The following is a 17,502-nucleotide window of genomic DNA, read 5'->3' as shown; positions in this document are numbered from 1 at the left end:
GCTTCCCATCTCACTCAGACTGCTGGCGTCCAAGTCCCTACAACAGCCTGGAAGCCCACAGGTCCTACTGACTCCATCCCCAGCCTGGCCCGTCTGACTTTTCATCACCTCACACTGGGTCTCCTGAGACATGCCTGGCCCACTCCCACCCAGGGGCCCTTGCGTGCCGTGTTCTCAGCCCACACATGGCCCACCGCTCTCTTACCTTCCTGCTCCAACACCTCTTTTGCTCAGGTGGCACCATGTTAGAGACAGCTTCCTGAATACTCCGCTGAAAGCTGAGGTCAGCCTCCACCCACCCAGCATCTCTACTGCTCTCCCGAGCACCTTCTCACACACCTGGGATCTGCTTACTCACTCAGAGCACTGCCTCCCCCACCCCCATTCCCAGCAGCAGGAAAGCTCCTGAGAACAGGGATTTTTGTCTGTTTATTCACTTGTTCATGCCCAACACCTAGAATGCTGCCTGCAGTTTTCTGTAGTAGGCTCCTAATATGTATCTGTTAGATGCATGAAAAGGGAACAGTGATAAGATGCTGGCCAGACATCCCATGAGGCATTTTAGCCTACTACACATTAAGGTACACATTAAGTAAAAAAAAAAATAACCTTTTATTTCTGATTAGTCTAACATAATTGTTAAAGTGCTTTCTTATCCTGGTTTCATTTGACCCTCCCTACTCAGGAGTTTATCCAGATTTTTGTGTGGCCTAAAGCACCTAAAACTTGGAAGGCTCTCTTTGAGAAAAATAATTTAAAATATAAATAGGTAAGGCCATTTTAGGTTAAGATAGATATGTTCACTGTCTTGACAGAGAAACTGGCTTCACAGGTGTTTACATCTGTCAAAACTTAACCAAATGGTCCACTTCAAATATGTATAGTTCACTGTATGGCAACTATACTCCAATAAAACTAATTGACAAATTTTAAATTACAAATAAAAAGATGAGGGACTTAGAAGGGGGACGTGCAAGTGATGGTCCCCAAGCATTAGCCTCATTAACCTCACAGCACACCACCCTCCTGCCTGTACAGATGTGGGCAATCACACCTATTACCAGAAAGTCTCCCCCAGCGCATTCACCAGCCCATCTAACACTAACTGCGTGGGTCTCAGTACTGGCTCAGCCACCACTGGTGGCACAGCGGGTGCCCAGCAACAAGAAGATGCTCAGTTAACAGAACTGCCCTCCAACACGGGGTAGGCCTCCTGGCCTCTGTACGCAGTGGGCCTTCCTTAACAGCGAGCAGCAGCGAGGGAGGCCCGTGCCCACCAGTGGCTGAGACCTTTACTCCACACATCGGAGATGACTCGTCTCTCCTGTGCAAGGAGCCCCAGGTCATGAAGCAGAGCCCCTCCTGGTCCCACAATGACGTCTGCCCTCTGCTGCAGGGTTCAGGAGCTCTGCTACTACAGAGGCCATGTTGGCGTGGGCAAGAGGCCAGCAGTGGAGGCCACAGGAGCCAGATCCAAGGGGGCTCAGCTGTCTGTATTCTTCTATCATCTTCTCCCTTACTGGCTCATCTCAGACATTATTCCACCCAGCCTCGTTCTGCGTATCAGAGGTGATGCTGGGAGTTGAGAACTCCCCTGGGTAGGAGCGAAGTGCTGGGTTTCTGTGGGTGTGCTGAGCCACAAGGGGCCGACCAGCTTCCTTCCTGCCACCAGGGTGCTTCAGAGGTCACCCTGGCCATTCTGCTGCCTCCGGGCCAGCTGGCGTCTAATCCAGGCTTCACACTTATATGGGGAGCTGCTACAGCTTCCCTCTTGTAACAGGAGTTACAGTTGTGAGCATTTACTGAGCACGTCCGTGCACTGGTACCTGTACAAATACAGACTGTGCACTGGGATAGTTGTGTCTGTGTGCTCCTTTTCAGTGCTCACAGGGGCTCTAATAGCTGCTACTACCACCTTCTACACACAGGGAAATCTAGGTACACAGAGGCTCAGAGAGCTGTTCAGGGTCACAGGCCAAGTGTGTCGGTTGAGACGACACCCATCTCATCTGGTTCCAGAGCCTGTTTCTTCAGGATCACACGATATGACTTCTATTTAATGTGGGAGTGAGGGCCATCTCTCCCAGAAGCCAGGGCCAGACCTGCTGACCCCAGAGGTCTTATGCAGCCTAATGAAGAAGTAAACAGTGGCCCAGAGAGGGGAATGATTTATTCAAAGTCACACAGTTTGTTATTGTCCCAGGTGCTATGAGAACACACCGTTCTATGGCTTCACGACTATGATACAATGGCTGTCCTCCCTTGGCTGGGCTGGGAGCTGCCTCTGTAAGACACTACCAGGCTCCTCCCTCTGGATCAATCCCCCGATTCCCTGGGTCTTGGCATGAAGTAAGCCCTCAGCTAGGGATCCCTGGGTGGCGCAGCGGTTTAGCACCTGCCTTTGGCCCAGGGCGCGATCCTGGAGACCCAGGATCGAATCCCACGTCAGGCTCCCGGTACATGGAGCCTGCTTCTCCCTCTGCCTGTGTCTCTGCCTCTCTCTCTCTGTGTGACTATCATAAATAAAAAAAATAATAATAAAAAAAATTAAAAAAAAAAAAAAAGCCCTCAGCTATGTCCAACTGCCCCTCGCCCTGACCCAGCTCCTGGAGGAAGAGCTGACTATTTGGACCTAAGAGCCTGCCCACCTATTTTCACTCGCTCATGACCAGTGATACCCACAGCTGATAGAAGCCAACAATGTCATGGACGATGTGGATATCAGGAAGCCACAAAGTTGAAGGAAGACGTGGAAAGAAGTAGAGAGCATGTGCTCAGAAGCAGAGCCCTGAAACTGCAGAAGACCAGCAAAGAGCAAGGGCGGTAAGAAACTAGTAGAAACTCCAGATCAGTTTAGTGGGAAGGGAAGAGATCTATACCCTTGCCCCAGCTCTGCCACTTGCTGCTCCAAACCAGGCCTTTCCTCTCCCCTCCAGTGCAGAGACTGCATGCTGGGGCAGCGGGAGGCCAGCCTGGACTTCGGCGGGGCCAGGAGGGCAGCTGGGCATTACAGTGTGGCAGGTGGCCTTGGCCAACCCCAGGAGTGGGCTTGGGTGGGGCTGGAAAGGACGCCCCCCGCCAGACTGTGGCCCATCTGTTAGAGGATATGTGTCCAACAGCCCCAGCTGACATCCACGGCTCCACCCCAACCCCACCATGGGCAAGGGCAGCCAATGGACAAAGGGGAGCCTTGGCCTAAGCACAGGCTGAGGGCGGGGGCCTTCCCAATACAGGGTCTACACGGTCTCTACCACCTCCTCCTAATCCCACACGTGGCGTCACACGTACCCACCAGCCACCCCAGGCTTCTCATTGGCCACAGGCTACCACATGTTATCCCATCTGCACAACCCCGTCCGGGACAGATCATTTCTGCACCTCACTCTCCCTGCATAGCCTCCCCACTCTGCACCAGCCTTCCCTCCAAGCTGTAAATATACTAAACAGTGTAAAGGAAGTAAAGCACCTACCACCTAGCAGAAGGTCAGCGAAGTCAGCTGCTACTGTTACATTGTTAACAAGGCCTTATAATGAATGCTATTAGTTTTCAGAAGTGGAAACAGCTGAGAACCTGAAGGCAGAGCCCCGCTCCACACGAGAGGAGACAGACCTACAGAAATGTGTGGGGTTTGAGCTCATCAGAAGCCTCTCATGGGAGCAAGCCGGGAGCGAGCCCTTCTAACGAGCTCTCCACTTCACCCCGGCAGGTTGAGACCCAGGGGAGGAGGCCAGGCACCCTCCACGACCAGCCCTAACCCCAGTGGCCTGGGAGCCTCTCTGTCCAGGGATCAGCTGAAGCTATAAACACCTGCAGCTGGAGGGGGAGTCTATTTCTGGACAAGAAACTTCTGCCTGCAGCCTGTGAAGGCAGTGAGTAGGCCTGACATCTGAGCTAGTACCACCATTTGTCCCTCAGGGGCTCTGAGGCTTCCAGTGAAATCTGACTCCATCTTCGAGGCCACCGCCCCAAGAAGCAGGCCCTGGTACCCAAGTGCGTGTGCCCACTCCCGCCTGCAATTCCCCATGCACAGGGGTCTGTGCCTTTCTATAAGTCTTTGGCTAACATCACTGGAGCTCCAGTCTTCCTCCCTCACTAAAATTTGAGCTCCTGGAGGGCAGAGGACATGTCCCATTCAGTTCTACATCCCACTGCTGCTCACTGGGCACTTCCATTTTCTCTCATCCCTGCGGTCACACTAAAAGGTAATGTCTTCTTCCAATGAGCAAATGAAAAGGGGCTCAACATCACTAATCATTAGGGAAATGCAAATCAGAACCAAGATAACCACTCCACACCACAAGGATGACCATTAAAAAAAAAAAAAACTCACGGAAAATGTTGGCAAACATGTGAAGACATCAGAATCCTTGTGCATTACTGGTAGAACACGAAAGGGGGCAGCCACTGGAAGACAGTTTGGCGCTTCCTCAAAAAGCACAGTTACCATATGATCCAGTAATTTCATCTCTAGGTATGTACCCAAAAGAATCGAAAGTAGGGACTCAGATACCCATACATGCACGCTCATAGCAGCACCATTCACAACAGCTGAGAGGTGGACTCTCCATCAGTAGGTAAATGGAGACATAAAATGTGGTACATGCATGCAAAGGAGTATCGTTCAGCTATAAAAAATGGAGTTCTGACACAGGTCACTACGTGTGTGAACCTTGGGGACACTGTTGCTAAGTGAAATAAGCCAGTGACAAAAGGACACATATTGTATGACTGACTCTACTTCCATGAGGTACCAAGAACAGGAAAATTGTACATACAGAAACAGAACAGAATTTACTGGGGCTGGTGGACAGGCGAGTAGACAAAGAGTCAGTGTTTAATGGCTGCAGAGTTTCAGTTTGGGAGGATGAGAATGTTCTGGAGATGGATGGTAGTGATGGCACTGTCACAAAATGAAATGAATTTAATCCTGCCGAACTGTAACTTAAAATGCTTACAGTGGGAGATCCCAGGTGGCTCAGTGGTTTGGTGCCTGCCTTTGGCTCAGGGCATGATCCTGGAGTCCCAAGATCAAGTCCCATATCGGGCTTCCTGGATAGAGCCTGCTTCTCCTCTGTCTGTGTCTCTGCCTCTGTGTGTGTGTGTGTGTGTCTCATGAATAAGTAAATAAAATCTTAAAAAAAAAATGCTTACAGTGGTAAATTTTATGTGATGTATATCTTCCCACAACAACAAATAAATGAATGTAACCAAAACCAAACAAAAAGGTGGCATTATTATCACTGCTCCCCAGTTTTATAAATGAGGAGCAGAAGCTGAGAAGGGTGAGGCCACTAGCCCAAGGCCATACCAGCTGCTGATACAGACCAAGTCTGAACTGAGGGTCATATCATCAGACCTCTAGAAGCGTGAAGTCAGTGTTATAGGCCAGAGAAGGGAAGTGGAAGGATCCAGAAACCGCAGGACGACAGAGCAAAGGATAGTGGAGGATCCAAGAAACACGGCAGAGGCAGGGGGCAGAAGCTCAGATGACACTGCTGACTGCTGTCCCATAATCTCAGTGACCTGGGCCTAGTCCCTGCTCTGCCTCTCCTTAGCTGTGTGACTCATCCAAAATAGGGTCCCTTAAACTCCTGGACAGTCATCACAGCACCTGCCCAGATGGCCCACCAAAACTACCACACAGAGTCCCACCTCTGGGTCAGTGCTCACTCTTTCCCCCTTCCCGGAGCATAACCCTTCCTCTACCCTGCTCATGCTCTTCTTTCTTCCAGAAAACTTCCAAGATAACCTAGCACTCTGGGTGACACTACATACAACATAAGGGCCATGAGTTTGCTTTCCGCATTTCTCCTGCCCCTCTGCTGCCCCAGGAAGTCGTGGAGAACAGAGGCCACAGCCCTAGGCCCCAGCCCGGCTCAGGCAGTGGGATCCTGCTGCACACGAGCTGCCTGGCTGCTAATGGGAATGAGAAGCTGCGGCACAGGCACCCAGCAAGACAACAGAGAAGGTGAGGAGAGGAGAGGCAGAGAGAGGGAAGAGAGACCACGAGAGCTGGGAGAGTCCAGAGCGCGGTGGGCAGGAAGGAATGGATGCGAGGGGAACACAGAGCCAGGCAGCGCTCTTGCAGGAAGTGGGAACAGAGAAGGCAAGCCAGAGCTGGGAGGGGAGGGAGAGAGGGAGTGTGCGGGCAGCTGGGGGTGAGAAGTCGCTCCACCCTCACCTCTCCCCACCACCTGCCCACGGGGCCAGAGGCCAGGCCGGCCAAAGGAGGTCAGAGTTACCAGCACGGCAGTGCCAGGGCCAGGGCCACACAGTGACACGGCAAAAATGAGGGCAGCTGCGGCTAGCAGCCCTGGCCCCGGAGCCTGTCCACAGTGTGGGAGGCTCGGCTCAGAAGTAACAGGCGCTAATCTGTCCTGCAGCTCAGCATGTTATCTGCATGTCTGCCTGGCCTTCCTGAGTGTCCCACTCAGGCTGTAAGGGGGCCAGAGCCGGGAACAGGGCTAATCCCCATCCTTGGAGTCTCCAGGTCTGGATTTGTCCTCTAGACACCCTGGAACCAGTCTGCTCTTCTGCCTGCCAGAGGCCTCCCCATGCCTGCTTATTCCCACAGGGCTGGCCCACCTGGAAAACAAACCCACAGACTCTGACCGCAGGAAGCGGGATGCGTACAGGCCAGGGCTCTCAGGGTCCAAGACGGGGCCAGGGCCCTGGAGGATGGCAAGAGTGGGTCCCCCGAGGGAAGATGAGAAGACAGACGGGAGCAGCCAAAGTGAGATGAGTCTGAGTCAGTTTGGCAGCTTGTCCCTGTTCCTCCACCTCCCAGGGTCCCATCCCACACATGGGGCTGAGCTCAGAGCTATATATACCTCCCAGCTGGACGGAAGCCTCTGCTCAGGGCCCCTTCACCAGCTCCCTGCACGGTCCTGCCCTGGCTCAGCCCCCACGCCTGGTAAGAAGAGATGGGGACCAGCCAGTGTCTGGACCCCAGCAGGATCTGTACTTGGGAGGACAGGTGCCATGGGGGTGGTGAGTCACCAGACACTGAGGAGCAGCCTCCAGTGCCCCTGCCCTGAGCCTGACCCACCTGGAGCCTGGGCCAAGCAGAAGGCGGGTACAGGGAGGAGAGGGGCAGATGGGCAGCTGGCTTCACAAAGTGCACAAAGGCCACCCAGGGTGATGGGGGAGCACTGTGCTGGGGGTGGGGTAACTGGTTCTGACTACCCGACAGACTCTGGGAGAAACTCTTGGCTTCTCTGAGCTTCTATCCCTGCATCTGCAACCAGATGTTACAATTCCTCCTTCCTCTCCCTTAAAAAGACTGAGGAGATAAAGGATGTCAGAGACCACTGCCAGCTCTTGTCTTCCTGGGCAGAATTCAGAGGCTCCTGGCCCCTGCCCCTCCCCTCCGTTCCTCCCTGTGTGACCCCACCCCTCCTTGTCTGCCACAGGAGAAGAGCCACAAACAATATGGGCCAAACACCGTTTCCATCCTCCTTCCCTGCCACCCAAGGGCTCCCTTTGGCCAAACAGAATTCCAATCCAAGGCCTGCCAGAGGGCTGCAGGCATGCATTTCCCCAACTGGGTCAGTCACAATGATCTGCTGACTAACAAGGAAGTCTCTTAACCCAGGTCCTCTATAGGTGAAGCGGGGAGAGAAATTATCTACCCATAACAACTGAATAAAACTAACTAAGCACCCCCCAAATGTCTATCGCAGGTGAACAGATAAACAAAAGGTGGGCTATCCATACAGTGAAATGTTATTTAGTCGGAGAAAGGAAGTTCTGCTATAGGCTAAAACACGAAAGAACCTTGGGGATGTGATGCCAAGTGAACTAACCCACTTCTGTGGGGTACCTAGAGCAGTCACATCCACGAGACAGAAGGGGAGGGGGTGTCAGGGGCTGGGAGGAGGAGGGAATGAGAGTTAGTGTTTAGTGGGTATGGAGCCTCAGAGAAGGATGGTGCTGGTAGCTGCACAATGTGAATGTACCTTATGCCACCAAACTATACACTTAAAAATTGTTAAGAGAATAAATTTTAGGACGCCTGGGTGGCTCAGCAGTTGAGCATCTGCCTTCAGCCCAGGGCGTGATCCTGGAGTCCCGGGATCGAGTCCTACATCAGGCTCCCTGCATGGAGCCTGCCTCTCCCTCTGCCTATGTCTCTGCCTCTCTCAGTCTCTCATAAATATATAAAATCTTTAAAAAAAAAAAAAGAAAAAGAGAATAAATATTACATACTATATATTATACCACACACACACACACACACACACACAAAGCCATCTCAGCATTCAAAGTCTGGTCTACCATGGCACTCCAATAAATGTCTGCTCATTCTGCCAAATTGTCATCTCCACCCCCCAACCCCGGTACCCGCAGCACCCTCAGCTTTCTCCTTCTGCTGAACACCTCTTGGCCACCTGTGTTTGCCAGAAAACTTGTTCCTTAAAGCGCAAAGATGTATCTTGCAAAGTGTCATGGCTTCCCACTGAGAGACCTGGACAGCCCTCCCCACTCCCTCACACCTTCATACCTCAGCTTTGCATCAATACCCATCCCGCTCTCCACCAAAGTAGCAGAGAGAGCCCAGGATACCAGTTCTCCATTCCTCTCCAGCTCCACGGGAATAACCTAATAAAGCATTTGATCACGCACCTGGCACCCCAACCAGGAGCTCCACACACTTCAGCTGTCTTCGCCATGAAGCTTCCATAGGGTCCAAAAGTAAGAAACAACCACTAAAGCAGGATGTGGTTAGAGTAGGGGTGGCCTAGGGTGGCCAAAAGAGGGCACAGATGCCACAGAAATAAGAAAGACTCTGTGGGGACCTAGCAAAGCCACAGCAGTGGGGCTGGTGAGGAGAGATGCACACTTACAACTAGTACCTGAGAAAGAGACCCAGGGTTCAGCTAGCATGGACCTTGCTTACCCCACAAGAAAAAGAAAGATTTACTGTGGCTTTGTAGGGAAGGCAACAGGTAAAGGACGAGTGCTAGGAGCTGTGAGGGCCCTGTGGTGCCCCAAAGTGGTACCAAAGTGGACATGGGTTCGATCTACCTGAACTGTCTGGAACAGTGTCCTTTTTGTTTTATTTATTTATTTTTTTTTTAATTTTTATTTATTTATGATAGTCACAGAGAGAGAGAGAGAGGTAGAGACACAGGCAGAGGGAGAAGCAGGCTCCATGCACCGGGAGCCCGATGTGGGATTCGATCCCGGGTCTCCAGGATCGCGCCTGGGCCAAAGGCAGGCGCCAAACCGCTGCGCCACCCAGGGATCCCTTATAGCAGCCCCTGGAGACGAATATGGCCAGCCCTCACGAGCCTCTCACACAGCTGACAAAGTCTCAGTCTTGGGGGCTGGGGCAGACCCACGCTGGATAGGAGACAGAACTTGAATGGAAACCCTAGGGGTGGGCAGGCACCTGGCCTGGAGCCATCTTGCTAGGAGCCAGGGCAGTGCCCTCTGTTGTCAGGACTGCCCGTTACAGAAATCCTCCCAAGACCTGTGTTTTAAGCTGGGGGTTTATGGGGAATGGAAGCCTGACCTGGGCCTTCCAACAGCTATTCAGTTTTTGGTGTTGTTCTACTTTCCCATCCAAAGGCACAACCCCAGGCAGACTGCTTGGTCCCTTCCACATGACTCCTGGCCACAAAGTATGTCTTTATGTTCCGTATCCTCAGCCACTCCCAAAGATCAAGCCTTTCCAGATCACTCAGCGCTGGACGGGACCTTTCCTGAGTGAAAGGTCTACAGCACTCTGCTTGACCGTCTCCTGGGACACTCCGCATCTGCCTTGCAGCACTCTTACACATGTGCTCACCTCCCCCTGCCCCTGCCTACTGTGAGCAGGGGCCAGATCTTCCCCAGCTAGGCCTGACCCACAGAAGGCTCATGACAGAGTGAGCACATGAATGAGGGAATGAATGAGTCCAGTAACCACCTTCCTAACCTCCCTTCACGGCCAAGGATGGGGAGCTGGAAGCTGACAAAGCATTTGCCTGGGGGCAGCTTATAGAATTTCCCCAGTCTGCTCCCCAGTCTGGGAGGAGTAGGAGTGTTCTCGCTCTTCCCAAGTCTCCTACTACCACAGCTTCTCACCCACTCCAAGGCTTCTCCTCACACACCCGCCACCCCTTGGGAACCCAGGACAGAAGGACAGCTTCCACTTGATAAATGCCCCAGAGGTCATTCCCCTCCACCATTACTTGGAGAACACCAAGACTGCTGTGCAGCCCACCCCTTGCCCAGGCCCAATTTCCAGAGTCGGACCATGAGGGCAGGACCCCACACCAACAGGCTCCTTACCGTACATCTTGCCCTCATCTGACAGGATGATCTTGCGCCGGCCACAAGGCGGGTAGATGGCCAGGGCCTCCTGGAAGCTCTGCTCGATGTCCGGGCTCCACACACCCTCTGCGTCATTGTCAATGGGCTTGTCCAACGCCTGGCTGCCCCCAGAGACGTTGCTCCCCTCAGGGGAGTTAGGAGGGCTCCACTCGTTGGAGGTAATGGTGCCGGCCTTGCCCTCCAAGGCTCCGCTTGGAGGAGCGCCCGTTGGACCTGTCTGGACAGAAACCACAGCACTGGAGGAAGGACTCTGTGGCCGTGGGACAGGACACCCCGAGGAGTGCCAAGCCCTAGAATCATTCGCTCTTCCTTGCTTGGCCATCCACAGCACAGGAACGTGGAGGGGAAGGCTAAAGATTGAAGTGAAAGGTCTAGGAGGATGGGGAGGCCTGGAATCTACAGCAGGCCATTTCCCCTCTGCAGATCCCAGCTTCACACCCTGTTGGATGAGCACAATGGCCCAGGCATTCTCTGAGCATAGCTCTAAGAACCCTAAGATAGGGCTGAGAAGTAGGAGACATGGACCAAGGACCAACAGACGTTCTGGCCTCAAGTCAACAAGGAGCCAAAAGGATGCAAACTATTGTGCACTATTGGTAGAAACATAAAATAGTAACCATTACAGAAAGGTATGGAGGTTCCTCAAGAGTTAAACAAAAAAACTACCATTCAATCCAGCAATTCCACTTCTGGATATAGATCCAAAAAAACTGAAAGCAGGGTCCTGAAGAGATATTTGTACACCATGTTCACAGCAGCTTTATTCACAATAACCAAGAGGTGGACGCAGACCGAATGTCTGTGGACAGATGAAGGGATAAACCAAATGTGCTATATACACAAATGGAATGTTATTCAGCCTTAAAAAGCAAGAACAGTCTGTCATATGCTACAGCATGGATGAACCTCATGGACATTATGCTGAGGGAAAAAAGCCAACCACAGGAAGACAAATGCTGTATGATTCCACTTATAAGAGGTATTAAAGTAGTCAAAATCATACACGGAGCATAGAATGCTGGTTCCCAGCAGCCGCGGGGAGGGGGAACTGAGGGGTTGTTGTTTAATGGGTACATAGTTTCACTTCTGCAAGATGAAGTTCTGGAAATCTGTTGCACAAAAACGTGAATATACTTTTAATACTACCAAACTAATATACTCAAAAATGGTTAGGATGATCAATCTTATGTGTTTTTTACTACAACCAAAATTGTATATTTAAAAATAAAAGGATGCAAAATAAAATGCAGGTCACCATTCTCCCATCCCCATCCTCAGCTTGGGCTCTTTTCAAAGGAAGATTTCAGCTGTGGCAGGTTCTCCCACATTGGGGCTATTGCGGGGTTGATTTGCTGGTGTCTCCAGAAGCTGACAATGCAACCCTGCCCTTTGCCACTAGCCCAAGCACAGGGCCGGGAGTGTTGTTAAGTGCCTGAGTTCCCCACCCCTACTTGTACCCAGGACCCTCTGAGATAAGACCTTCCCAGAGCATTCCTTATTGTCTTTTCCTGCCCTATACATGAAGCCCCACATACCCCACAGCTCTTCACAAAGTAGTGGGTATGAGGGTGAGTGTGGTCAATGTCCACAGTGAAGGAAAAGGAGTTGAGGATGGGGGTACAACCTCGGAGGGAGTAGAAGTTCCAAGGAACCTGGCCAAGCTGCTGGCGGACATGCAGTCTGAAGGAGGTGAGAAGTATTACAATTTAAAGCAGGAACCCCAGAGGCAATCCAACTGAAACCCCTAGGCTTGCTGAGGCCCAGAGAAGCCTAAGGACTGGCCCAAGGTCCTACAGTAAGTCAACAGTGCGGCTGGGTCTTCTTCTCTGCCCTTTCAGCATACCAAATGTTGGCTTCCTCTCTGTGGCTGTTAAAATAAGTTTTCCTTAAGGGGAACCTGAGTGGCTCAGTTGGTTAAGCATCTCCCTTTGGCTCAGGTCACGATCCCGGGGTCCTGGGATCAAACCCTGCATCAGGTTCCCTGCTCCACTTCTTCTCCCTCTGCCTGCTGTTTCCCCTGCTTGTACTCACTTGTACTCTGTCAAAAAAAAAAAAAAAAAAAACCTCTCTCATGAATAAATAAAATCTTTAAAAAATATATTTAATAGCCCTGGGAGGCAAGGGGGTAAGTTAATCTTAGTAATGAGGCCATTGGGTTTCAATGGCTACTCAGATGACAGCTTAGACCTGACCTGTACAGGGAGGTTGGAACTCGTACCTCAATCCTCCGAGAAAAGGCAGAATACTGACAAAATATGACAAGGAAGATCATCTGTTTTGGCCTAAGTCCTAGGTTAGGAAAAAAGAAGAAGAAGAAAAACTGTCTTTCCTAAATATTTGTAAGCAAAGGCCTGCCTTAACCTTAAGTGGATTTGAGATTTGAATTTTACATTATTCAGGAATTCCCAGCCAATTCATGACAATAAATAGTGGTTCGCGACTGAAAAATATCTGAAAAGACAGTCTTAACCCATTGCAGAGAAGTCCCAAAGATAAAGCCTTTCTAAAAAGGATCTCAAAATCCAAAGTTGCAAGTAATAAGAGGAAACAATCTACCATGATCAAGATCCAATAGGATTAGAGCCCCAAGAACTAGAGATAACTGAACTATCAGATAAAAACTATTATATGATGGTGTTTGAAATAATTATTGACTTAAACAAGGAATTGGTAACGTAAGAAAGAATTAGACACTATCAAAAAACACAAAGCAGACTGGAAAAAGAGCCAAACAGAACATTTAGAAAGAAACATTTTCATCACCAAAGTTAAAACTCAATGGTTTCACTGTGAGTAATAGCACATTAGACACAGCTAGAGAAAGAATTAACAACCTGGAGGATAGATCTGAAGATATTACTCAGAAATGTATTTTTTTTAAGTGATAAAGAGCAAGGAGAACAAAATAAGGCAGTTCAGAATACTTCTAATTAGCACTCCAGAAAGAATACAGAAAATGAAGTAGAACAACATTTGAAAGATAATGGCAAGAAAAATTTCCAGAAATAATCAAATACATGTATCTTCCAATTAAGGAACTATACTGAATCCTAATGAGGAAAAATTCAAATAAAATCAACCATACTGGAAGGACACTGCAGAATACCAAGAACAAAGAATAGATCTTAAAACATCCAGAGTGAAAAAAGGTAAATTACCTACAAAGGAAGGAATATGACATTAACTGTATATATGGATAGTGGACTTCTCAATAGTGGCACTAAAGGACCCAAGCAAATGTCTCCAAACTGTTGAGAAAAAAAATAACTGTTAACCTAAAATTAAAAACCCAACAACAACAACAAAAAAAAAACCCAACCAAAATATCATTCAAGAGTGAACATTAAATAGAGGCATTTTCAGACAAAGATGGAGAGAATTGGAGCGCCTGGTGGCTCAGTTGATTAAGCATCTGCCTTGGGCTCAGGTCATGATCCTGGGATCCTGGAATTGAACCCGTATTAGACTCCCTGCTCAGCAGGTCAGGGAGCTTGCTTCTCCCTTTCCCTCTGCCTATTTATGCTTTCTCTCTCTCAAATAGATTTTTTTTAATCTTAAAAAAAAAAAAAAAGATGGGAGAGAACTTACTATTAAACACTCTCACTAAAAAAGAAAAAAAAACAGGGAAGTACGTATGAAAAGACATTACATACATGGAAGAGAGGTGAACAAAGTGGTGGTAAAAGTAAAAGTGAATCTAAGCAGTATTTACTTTATGAAGACAATAACAACAATGATTATGACTAAATCTGGTCACATAATGCACACTCATGCACACCCAAGTGAAATCCATGTTTTTGACCCATAATTTCAGAAGGTACTTTGATAAAATTCAAGACCCAGCCACAATAAAAACCCTTAACAAACTCTAGAAACAAAGAAATGTCCTTAATGTGACAAATGGTATCTTCCCGAAACCCGCTGATATTGTGATTTATAATAAAAAATATGTATTTGGTCTTTGCCCTAGTTTCTAGCACAGAGCTGCTAAAGCCTTGGGATTTTCTAAGTGATGAGAGCGATAAAGGTATCTTATTATGTGAATGTGGTGACTTTTGGAATGCACCTAAGAATGAGGGCTGGTGGCCAGGAGAACCAACCATGTAATTAGAGGGCTGGAATCTTCAGTCCCATACCACCAGCTCCTCCCCCCAAAAAAGTCCAGGAGAGCGAGAGGGACTACATGTTAAAGTAATTGCCAATGGCCAGTGGTTTGATCAATTGTGCCTATGGAATGAAGCCTCCATAAAAACCCAAAAGGAGAGGATTCAGAGAGCTGCTGAGACAGTGAACACATGGAGATATGAGGAGAATGGTACATACTTAAAGAGGTCACGGAAGTTATATGCCCTTCCCCCAACCCTGCCCTAAGCATCTCTTCCATCTGGCTGTTCCTGAGATATTAACTTTCATAATTAATCAGTAATCTAGTATGTAAAGTATTTCTCTGAATTCTATAAGCCACTCTAGCACATCAATAGAACCTAAGGAGGGGTCATTGGAACCTCAAATCTTGCCACTGGTGTCTGGGGTCAGGGAGCTGTCTTGGGGGACTAAGCCCTTAACCTGTGGGATATGACTACCTCCAGGTAGACAGTGTCAGAATCGAACTGAATTGTAGGACACCCAGCTCATGCTGGAGACTTGGTTGGTGCGAGAATGTCTTCAGCCCCCACCCCAACTCCACTCTAACACATACACGCTGGGATTGGTGACCAGAACTTTTACATGCACAACACATACTGAATAAACACTAGAAGAATTACCTCTAAAGTCAGAAATAAGATAAAGAATGCTCACTTTCAACATTTATACTCACGCTGTAATAGAAGTCGTAGCCAACACAGTAGGATAGGAAAAGAGATGTGAAGATTAGAAGAAGTAAACTGTCATTGTAAGGAATTATGGTAGAAGACTGAATGAAAGGATTTGACAAATTACAATTACATTCTCACAGATCAGAAATAAGGTATTAGACAATATAATTTTTAAAAGCATTCCGTTAAAAAGAGTATTCCATTTAGAAACTGAAATCATAAAAAAAAAAAAGAAACTGAAATCATAATTCACTATTGATCAATCTAACAAGAGATGAGGCCTTTACAAAGAAAATTGTAACTGTTTTCAAAGACAGAGAATATTAAATAAATAGAGAGGAAACGGTGCTCATGGATGGGAAAATATCATAAAGATGTTGAATCTCTATTTGAAAAAATCATAAGTTCAATGAAATTATGATTAATAATCCCACAAGATCTTCCACAGAATTTAACAAGCTAAATCTCAGAACACAGGGAAAAACAAAGACCATTCTCAAGTTGCCTTAACTCATTCTCTTCACTCTTCTTTCTTCTCTTTGGCCCCCTATTTCACCAGACCCATTCCCTAAGTGTTTTCTTCAAGGCTCTGCCCCGACCTCTCCTTTTAAACACCCATTCCTAACCCCTGGGGGATCCCCACCCATGGCTTATACTCCCATTGTGTATTTTTGATTCGCAAATCTGTATGTCCTTCTTGAGTTTAGCTATATACGGCACTGCTTACCAGGCAGGCCCAATCAGACTTCTCCAAAACTCTTCAAATTCAACACCTCCAAAATCAAATTTTCAGCTTGCCATGGAGTCCTGCTCCTCCTCCCACCCCCCCTCAGGTCTCTCAGGAAATGACAGCACCATCTACCCAGAGGCCAGAAACCTAAGAGGTATTCTGACTTTTCCCTCTTATCTCCCATAAATAATTAACTGCATCCTATCTCCTCAAAGTCTTCCTGAAACCACTTCTCTATCTCAGAGCTCTCCCTAATCCAAGCTAATCTGCTAGTCCTCACCTGGGTGACTGTGCCAACCCCATGTAGACTACATGATCTTTCATGGCAGCCACAGTGTGTTTTATACAATACAAATGTGATTGTGTGATTCCTCTACTTAAAATCTTTCAATGACTTTTCCATGATCTTAGATAAAATGACACACACTACAATAGGACTTAATAAGGTCCTTTTTTTTAAGATTTTATTTATTTATTCATGAGAGACAGACAGAGAGAGAGAGAGAGAGAGAGAGAGAGAGGCAGAGACACAGGCAGAGGGAGAAGCAGGCTCCATGCAGGGAGCCCGACGCGGGACTTGATCCCGGGCCTCCAGGATCACACCCTGGGCTGAAGGCAGTGCTAAACCTGTGCCACCCGGGCTCTCCCTATAAGGCCCTTCATCAGCTGATTCCTGCTCTCTGGCCATGCCTTTCATGCATCTGCACTATCATCTATACTTTCTTCTTTGTACCCTCAGCCCCAACCCCCAAATGATACCCCCAACATGCCAAGCTCATTATCCACACCTAGAAGTGCTGCCTGCAGCCTTCCATCCCATCCCTCTTTCACCTAACTCATCTTTAAAGCCCAGCCAAAATGTCACTTCCTCTGGCAGGATGACCCAAACCTCAAGTCTGGACTAGGAACTCCCTTCTGTCCTCCAACAGATCCCCACACTATCTATATCTGACCCCCGAGGTCCCAGGAAGGACTGCCTCCTTCAAAGTACCTCAGACTCCATGAGGACAGGGATTGTTGTCTTTCTCTACTTAAGTCCTCAGCACACTGCACAATGAGGGGGAACAAAAGAATGAACAAAGGAGTGGATGGATATCTGCAAAGTGGCCTTTGTGAAATAATGAGTTCTCTGTGGGGAGAATGAACTGTGCTGTGTTTAGTGTCAGGAAATCAAAAAAGATATCAGTAAATGTCTGGACTTTGGCACACCAGAGGGAGAGCTGGAGTTGTATGTTAATCCCTTTGGGATTTATTTTGGAGGTTTGCAAAATGAAAGTGTAATGTCTGGGAGTCAAGAGACTGGCTCTGGTTCCAGTGTTACAAGCAACTGGGACCATGGTCAAATTCACCCATTTCTCAGACTGGGATCTAAAGTCCTTTACGTCCTACAGTGTCTGTGGCTCACACTCCCTACCCAGACCCTCTACTTCCTCTAGGAGCTTTCCTAAGTAGCCTTTAGATGAACCACCCAGACTTTCACCTGTAGCTTTGTTCAAAGAAGGAGAACTGATCTGTCATGGATAGATATCCCATATGCCAGTCAACAAGATCAGATGTTAACTAGTACAGGGCCTGACACAGAGTCAGTGCTCAGTAAGAGCTATATTAATTGTCACCATCATTATCTAAATTAC

General features: G+C 48.5%; 1 protein-coding gene across 2 annotated transcripts in view; it reads right to left on the bottom strand.

Moving 5' to 3' along the window:
- TEAD4 (TEA domain transcription factor 4) overlaps positions 1-17,502 on the bottom strand; it is a 62,672-nt gene that overhangs the window by 23,839 nt on the left and 21,331 nt on the right. For both annotated transcript variants that reach the window (XM_055315427.1, XM_055315426.1), the window contains one exon: positions 10,280-10,534. In XM_055315427.1, coding sequence (XP_055171402.1) covers positions 10,280-10,534 — 255 coding nt within the window. The remainder of the gene's footprint in view (positions 1-10,279; positions 10,535-17,502) is intronic.

The sequence above is a fragment of the Nyctereutes procyonoides genome, unplaced genomic scaffold, assembly GCF_905146905.1.
Source record: "Nyctereutes procyonoides isolate TBG_1078 unplaced genomic scaffold, NYPRO_anot_genome, whole genome shotgun sequence".
NCBI lineage: Eukaryota > Metazoa > Chordata > Mammalia > Carnivora > Canidae > Nyctereutes > Nyctereutes procyonoides.
This window is presented reverse-complemented; position numbering and strand designations above follow the sequence as displayed.